The sequence below is a fragment of the Echinops telfairi genome, unplaced genomic scaffold, assembly GCF_000313985.2.
Source record: "Echinops telfairi isolate 266 unplaced genomic scaffold, ASM31398v2 ScPeMD7_3;HRSCAF=10, whole genome shotgun sequence".
NCBI classification, from domain to species: domain Eukaryota; kingdom Metazoa; phylum Chordata; class Mammalia; order Afrosoricida; family Tenrecidae; genus Echinops; species Echinops telfairi.
The window spans coordinates 53895287-53903306 of NW_022103899.1; the positions used below are offsets into that span (position 1 = coordinate 53895287).

Sequence of the window (8020 nt, forward strand, 5' to 3'; positions counted from 1 at the left end):
CTGTTGTACATGGTTGCTATGAGGCGTCGTTGCTATGAGGCTTCATCAACTTCATAACAGTGAGATGGTTTAAGGGATTCTGGTGGTGCATGGGTTAGGTATTGGAACACTGGTCGGAGGTTCAAACCCACTAGCTGCTGCTTGGGAGAAAGATGAGGCTGGCTGCTCCCGCAAAGACTGCCAGTCTTGGAAACCCCGGGGTACATTTCCACTCCACCCTATAGGATGTAGGGTCGCTTTGAGAAGAAATCAACTCAAAACCAGTGGGTTTGCTTTAGGTTCAGATGGCTTGTGGCAACAAAGTACTTCTCAAATCTCCCTGCACATGTGACCGGTTTCCCCCGTCAGAAAGAGAACCAAGTGTTTTCACAATTAGTTACTAAGCTGAGAGGACCCCATGACCTGCTGGGGTCCCTTGCCACCCTTGGCCTCTCAGGCGCTCAGTGGAGAAGAGCAGCCACAACTCCCCAAAGCATGCAGCACCGCCCCTTGCCTGCAGGGGAGGGACAGCTGCGCACAGAGCCCTGGCAGCGTGCGTACATGCGTGCGTGCGTTCTCTGCGACGGCCGTGTAGCCCCGCCCACCTGCGGGCCACAGCTGGATCGCCCTTCTAGCACAGACCCTGAAATGGTCCTACCACCTGGGGGACAGAATCGCCTGTTACCCCTCTTTCAAAAATCTCTTTGCTTTCCCCAAACACATGAATAAAATGATCACTGACCGAGGGCTCCCCTCTGGCTGATACGATGAGAAGTACCTGGTGGGCAATGCCACAGTGGCTCCCACAGACCATTGATGGGGATAGCCCTGGACCGGGCAACATTTTGCTCTGTTGCACGGAGGGGAAGGGTCGTTAGGAGTTGAAACCGATTCCCTTAACAACGACATAGACCACAGGACGGTAAAGGATGCATGCCGCCCCCAGAACCACTGGGTCGTAGGACGTGCCCTGCTGGCAACAGGAAGGTTGAACTCTGCTGTCCATTTGATTTCTGCTATTGGTGACCTGTCAGGACAGAGGAGAAGGCTCCACAGAGTTTCTAAGACTGTCAGTCTCTGGGAGCAGGCAGCTTCAATCTTTATCCTTCAAAGCAGTTGCGGGGTTCAGGCTGCTGACTTTTTGGTTAGCAGCCCAGTGTGTGACTCAGTAGACCACCCCCTGCCCTCCCCCGCCCCCCAAAAAACCAAACAAACAACTCACTGCCATCGGATCACTGCCAATTCATAGTGACCCCATGGGGCAGGGTAGCACTGCCTTTGGGTTTCTGAGGCTCTAGCTCTTTGCAGGAGTAGAGAGCCCTTCTTTCTCCCATGGAGCAGCTGGTGGTTTCAAACTGCAGACTGAGCAGTTAGCAGCCCAATGTCTAACGGCTATGCTACCAGATCTCCTTAAACAGGAGAAGAGACATGACTGAGAGGGCAGGTGCCTCCAGATCCTTCGTCCTCCCACTCAGAATGGCTCTCTCTTGAGAGCAGGCTCGGGGGGTGCCTTGGGGCTCAGGAAGCCTGACTGGATTTTGGCTAGCCCTGGAACATAGTAGGCCTTCTGAGCTTGGGCTCCTGGGTCCCCAACCTCTGTTACTATTCCCCAATCGGCAGGCAGCTGACTGAGGACCAGTGGCATGGGACTCTGCAGCGTGAACAGCCACTCAGGGTCCTAGCCTGACATCCATATGGGCCTCTCTTTTCTAGCTGATAGTCACATGGGGGAGACCCTAGAAGGCTTCTGGGTAAAAGCAGAGTCTTCAGTGACAGGCCAGGGTTCAAGTCCCTCTTGCTGCTGACTGTGTGACCCTGAGCAAGTTACCTCTCTCAGCCTCTCAAGCTCAGTCCTTTCACCTGGTAAATAAGATCGTTGTGAGGCTTCGCAGAAGGAGCCCAGGTAGTACAGTGGTTAAGCACTCATCTGTGAACTGGAATGTTGGCAGTTCAAACCTACCAGCCACTCGATGGGAGGAAGATGAGGCAATCTGCTTCTGACAGATTGACAGGTATGAGTCAGAATGGACACTCAGGGTTGGATTGGGAGGGAAGCTTAGAAGGTAGCATGTGACAGTTCTGTCACATAGTAGGTGCTCTGGAAGTGCTAACTATCATTCTTTCTCTGCTGGGGTTAGAAATGCTTCTTTAGAAATTCTCTCCTACTTAAGTAAAAAAGTCATCCATGAAGCAGCCTTGGAATATCTGCTCATATGGCTGGTGCTAGAGTTTAACACTGAAAAATCCAGTCGCCCGTTCAATTCTGACACGCAGCGCCCACCCAGTGAGAAGCCGGCCACCTCTCCTTTCTCCTGCAGAGAAGCTGATGGCTTCCAACTGGGGACCTTGCTGTTAGTAGCCCTGTGCTTAACCCACTGGGCCACTAGAGTGTCTATATACTATGAAGGAACAGGAATCCGTACCACACCCCTAGCTTCAAGTTACTGTGGTGAAAACCTGCATCCTATTTGATGTGTCTTAACACTTGACTTTTGTTTTCTCTTTGTGGCCAACGCAGAAATAAGTGACCGGATTCACCCCAGGGTCTGAGCCGTGTGCCCACTGGCCACCAGTTCAAAAGTGGTTGGGGCCAGCCCTCTCCTGGGGCCTGACTTTCACTCTCCAGAGGAGAATCCACTTCTTGACTCCCCAGGATAACTTCTCCCCTAGTAAAATTTGACCCTATTGCAAAGCTGGTGAAAAGTAAACTCATTTTAGCTTGGAAAGGAAGACGTGCACCAGGTCAGAGAGTCGGTCTGGGTGGTCATAAGCAGTTTCATATACAGTGAAGTGCACGATCGTTATGTGGGGACACAACAAGGACTTCAGTAGCCGCAGCGCAGCCAGCTCCTTGCAGATGTTACATGTGGAGAGCCGGTGCCTGCGAGCTTAGGTGGAAAGGGGGATGCAATTTATAGGGCGCATTTTACATCTCCCCTATGAACGATCCAGCATGTGAGCATCCTAGCGTGACAGCGAACACTGCAGGCCGGGACAGTCAGCATTGGTGGCTTCAAATCAAAGACAGAGGCTCTGGCAGCGGTAGGAGTGACCATTGCTGAGCACCTCGTCTTAACGTCCGTGGTTTTATTTCTGGCAGGATTTCCTGCGATGGCCCCTGCAGGAAATTGTGATTTGTGTGTATTTGCGTGCATATGTGTGTGGTCCATTAACATGGGGAAATGATGTGAACTCGCGAAGGCTTGGCCAGGTATAACTAAGTCCAATCAGTAATCTTGCGACCGATGGCATTGAGGGCCGTGTGTTTGCTTTCAGCATGTTTCCACTGTATTAAGAAACTAAAATGCCAGCCATGTTTTTTGTGGTGTTGTCAGATATCATCCACTGGGTTCCAACTTACAGTGACCTCTGTCCAACAGAATGAAAGACTATCTGCTCTCACAATCGTGTGTTCGAATCCATGGTTACCTATTAACCAAACTCACTGCCAGCCAGTTGAAGTGAACTCGTAGCGACACTATAGGACAGGGTAGAACTGCTTTTGTAAGTTTCCAAAACTATAACTCTTTACAGGAGTAGAAAGCCCTGCCTTTCTCCCCTGGAGCGACTGGTTGTTTCGAACTGCTGGCCTTGGGGTTAGTAGCCCAAGTGAACCCACCGGGGCTCCTTACTCTCTTGCAGCTAGACCCAGAAAAAGTAAGTTATCAAAATTGGTCGAGTGAGCGGATAGCAACCCAAGTCGACTATCATTTTCTAGAACACACTGAATGGTTTGCTCCCACATATTCTCTAAAAGGTTCAGCCTAGGTTCTTTGATAATATCCAACTTTAGTAGATCATTCCATAAACTTTTTTCCTAAAGTGCCGTTGACAGGTCTACACACCTCCCTCCTGGAGGCAGCATAGGACAGGAGAGCTCGTCACTCCAGCCGTAGCCTGCAGTCCCTTGTGGTACCCACCCTGTTCCCTTGCAGACCTCGGCATTGCCAAAATCGTCAATCGTGGAACAAGAAGCATTTTAAAAGATGGTTACAGCTTCTCCGTGGGCGGTCAATGATCGTCACAGGAGACTGGGGCTCTGCAGGTGCATGGCCACCTTCAAATATGTTGTCAGATGCTCCCGAGTCAGTTCCGACTCAGCGACCCGCCATCCTCACAACCATACTTATGTTTGAGCCCACTGTTGCCGCCACCGTGTCAATCCGTCTTGTTGAGGGTCTCCCTCTTCTGCCGCTGGCCCTCCACTTTACCAAATACGTTAGAATGCCCTGAGTAACTGGTGCCATCTGCTGCCCCAGGCTCACTGCGGACTAAACAGCCCACTCAACCCAGCCCCGTTAGGCCTCTCTCTGACAAGTGTATGCAGATGGCATTCTACTGCCAAAGGTGAAAGGGTCCACTTAACAAGAGCCCCTTGTCTGCGTTCTAGTTCGCACCTCACCTCTTCAGAGCGTGAGATCGGACCCTGATCATGAATGAACACAATGACCTGGGGGATCCTGGCTTTCAGTCATAGAGGACGTTTGGGAAATAACCAAGCCTAATGACAAATAAAAGTGAGATATGGCTGAAATGTCAAGCCCTCATCACTGCCCCCCCCCCCCAAAAGCATGTCATAACCCAGTGAAAATGGAAAGGAATGGGGCAAACGAGCTGGAGAAGATTCTGTTCCATCGAGAAAAGATGTCATTTACAATGGACGTTGACTCTCTCTCCTTACCACTAAGTATTCTCAAATAAATTGCCCTTCTGGGGCCAGCTGGATAGCAAGGCTCATTTTGCAACATTTTCTACACATCTTGGTCTGGCAGAGACAAGAATCAATAAATAACATTTTAATTGCATTTGCTTCTTTTTATTATTTTTAAGTGCATTGAAAAACAACATGATCATGAGACCCACCCTCCCGTGAGAAATGTTATTCTTCAGTTTTCTGTAATGCCTTTTTTATTTTAATGAGAAAAGAAAGAGTTTGAAAAAAATGCTTTTGCAATCAGCATTTTGATTTTTAGAATTAGACCACTCATTTCCTAGAAGGGGGGAAAATATTTCCTTTGCGATTCAGAAATATTATAAATGGACAAGGCATTACCATCAAGCCAATACTGACTCATGGTGACCTTATAGGAGAGGGTAGAACTGCTTCTGCAGGTTTCAAAGGCTGTAAACCATGATGGGAGAGGCTGGTGGTTTCAAACTGCTGGCCTTGTGGTTAGCAGGCCGATGTGTAATCACAGAGGCTATTAATGGTAAACAGCAAGGTTCTGGCCTTTGCACACACCATATGGATAGAAAAGAAAAGACTGTTTTAAAACAGGACACCATGATGCCCCTGGGAAAACCAGCAACCAGGCGTGAAACCCACCCCAGTGCCACGGAGTCGATGCAGAAGGATGGTGAGTGGCTCTTAGAACAGAGTGGAATGGCCACCCGTTTTCCCATAAAGCAGCCCAAACCAGAAAACACCAAACTTACTGCCGACCAGTGGCTTCTGACTCATAGCAACCCTACCGTACAGGGTAGAACTCTGTGGGTTTGTTTGCAAGACTTTTAATTCTTTATTGGGAGTCGAAATCCCATCTTTCTCCCGAGGAGCAGCAGGTGGTTTTGAACTGCTGACTTGCAGTTAGTAGCCCATCCTATAACAAGTAACCAGTATGCCCTGAGGGTTCCTCATGAGAGCTGATGGCTGAGCCTTTCCCGTGTGGGTTCAAAGGACCCACGTCTCAGCAGACAAGCCTTAACAACTGTGCCACCAGGGCGCCTCAACCCAGCCACAGGAACGTCAGATTACAGACCGTCTGTGTTCACTGAAAGATTGTGCCATATCTTCCTCATGGGATGACACTGACTTAAATGAGGTTTTTTTTACCTACATTTAATGATGCTGGCCCTTAAATTTCTCCCAAGGGCATAATGACATCTGTCACATGCCCTCAGGAGCTAGCATTATGTGTCCACAGGGAAAGCCCCCCAGGGGAGCTGAGGGGACTGGGCAGGCTCTCCGGGAGCTGAGGGCCCACCCGAGGGACCCCACTGGGCTTCTGTGTGTGTCGTCAGCAGGCACACACTCGGGTCAAAAGGAACCTTGGCTGGGGAAAAGCCATCTCCTTGGAAGTTCCTGGAAATGGGCAATCAATTTTTGGGAATTGACTGCCTTACTATTCATTGATTGCTTTTAGGCTCTAATCCCTTATGGAATATATTTTGTCTCCCACATAATTGCTACTTCTTCAAAGGGTTGCTGGAATAGCCTGTTGTATTGTGTGAAAAATGTGGAAGGCATCCTGTTTCCTGCACCTCTGTGACGTGGTGATACTAATGGAGCGGCTCCAAACTCCACCATCATACTTTCTACTTTAAATGGAACCATGGAACCTGGTGATGTGCGGCCCGGGGATTTTTGTTTGTGTGTTTGTTTCTTGGGGCTATGGTTTTACAACGATTTTAAATGTATGGAAAAATTTATTATGGAGGAAATAATTTTGAACTGCTGAAAATCTCAACATGTGAGTTTCCTGTGCCGATTTATATAAGTTATTTTCCTGTGCCAATCCATTTAGACAATAAAACAACACTCTGCCATCTAATAAGTTCTGATACATAGTCACCTTATATAGGGTTTCCGGGATTATAAATCTTCATGGGAGTAGCTAGCCTTATCTTTCTCCCACGGAGGATTTGGCTGGTGGGTTTGAACTTGAAGTTAGCAGTCCGACACCTCACAGCCAGCGAGCACCACCAGGCCCCATTGTCCATCCAGAAGCACATCAGCTTCAATTGTTCTGAGATGTAATTAAGCAGTGCATGAAGTTTTCAGTGTTGTAATGTATAGTCTGGCCTTTACCATCCATTACTTAGTCTTCCTGTGACTTAGCATGTGTTTTACAGACAGTCAGCACCTCCATCACCCTCACTAGAATTAAAATAACCCCATTGCATCTAGATTAGCAAAGAATATTCCATACACCATGGGCTGCCAGAGGAATGAAGGCATTTGTGTTGGAAGAAGTTCAGTCGGAACGCTTCTTCAAAGTGAGGATGATGAAACTCTGTCTTCTGGGCTTGGGACATTGTGACCAGGAGCAGCCAGTCCCTGGAGAGAAGCATCGTGTCAGTGAAAATGAGGACGATGCTCCAGGAGGTGGGTTGACACGGTGGCTGCAGACACTGGCCCCAGACAAAGGAACAATGTTGCAAATGGGCACAGGATGGGCTCAGCAGGAGTTGCAGCCAACTCCAGGACACCCAGCAGCCGTCACCATAGATGGGTGGGTCCAAACAAGGCCACAGGGACCGAGGAAGGCATGAATGTACTGTGGCCCGAGCAGCCGAAGTTGCCATCCGAGACGGGCACCGTGGAATCTCTCAGCTCTGCCGATGGTCCCTTCTTGCAGGAAGTCCCTCCTGGCTGAGCTGTCTAGCCATGCTTCATGCAGACCTGGCATCGGCTGATTTTCTGGCGTTGGGCCTGGCTTTCCTTTAAGGTGTCTGGTGATGGTGCGGCGGAGAACTGCACGGCAGGTTTTACGGTGGTCAGCCAGAAGCTATACTTGTTTGCAAAAAAGTGGCACGTCCCCTGCCGGCCCTGGCATTCGAGGAAAGGTGCTGCTCTGAAATCTTCCAGACAGCTGCCGGGTGACATGAGGGGTTGCCCGCCTCCTTGGGAGCCAGCTCCTGTGTGCTAGCCAGAACACAAGAGAGAATTAGGGTTCAGGCACAAATGGACACCACAGACCCCATCAGTGGCACGCTGAGGCCTGGCCCCGAGTTTAACATTTGACTTTCATCATCGAAGCCAAAAATACTGTCTTCTCAAGAGAGGAGAAGCAGCAGAAATGGTTGGGTGAACACAAAGTGGGCCAATTTCACCGGCGATGGAAGCAAATGCAACTTCTAATTTCTACTAAAGTACTGAAAAAACATCTAGTTGATGACGTAAAAAAATGGCTCTGCATCTCAGCAGGTTATGGCTTGCGGTGGCCTCCGAGACCTGATAGCCACCGTGACTGTCCCCCCAATGATTGCAATCCAGATGGCAAGACTAGAGAAGGCCGGGCAACATGGCAGGAAGACCAGG

At 49.5% G+C, this 8020-nt stretch overlaps 1 protein-coding gene across 1 annotated transcript in view; it reads right to left on the reverse strand.

The window, feature by feature from the left end:
• Positions 1-5474: 5474 nt before the first annotated feature.
• Positions 5475-8020, reverse strand: part of COL4A4 (collagen type IV alpha 4 chain) — a 135041-nt gene continuing 132495 nt past the window's right edge. Inside the window, exon 47 of the mRNA XM_045294258.1 lies at positions 5475-7626. Coding sequence (XP_045150193.1) covers positions 7361-7626 — 266 coding nt within the window. The 3' untranslated portion in view covers positions 5475-7360. The remainder of the gene's footprint in view (positions 7627-8020) is intronic.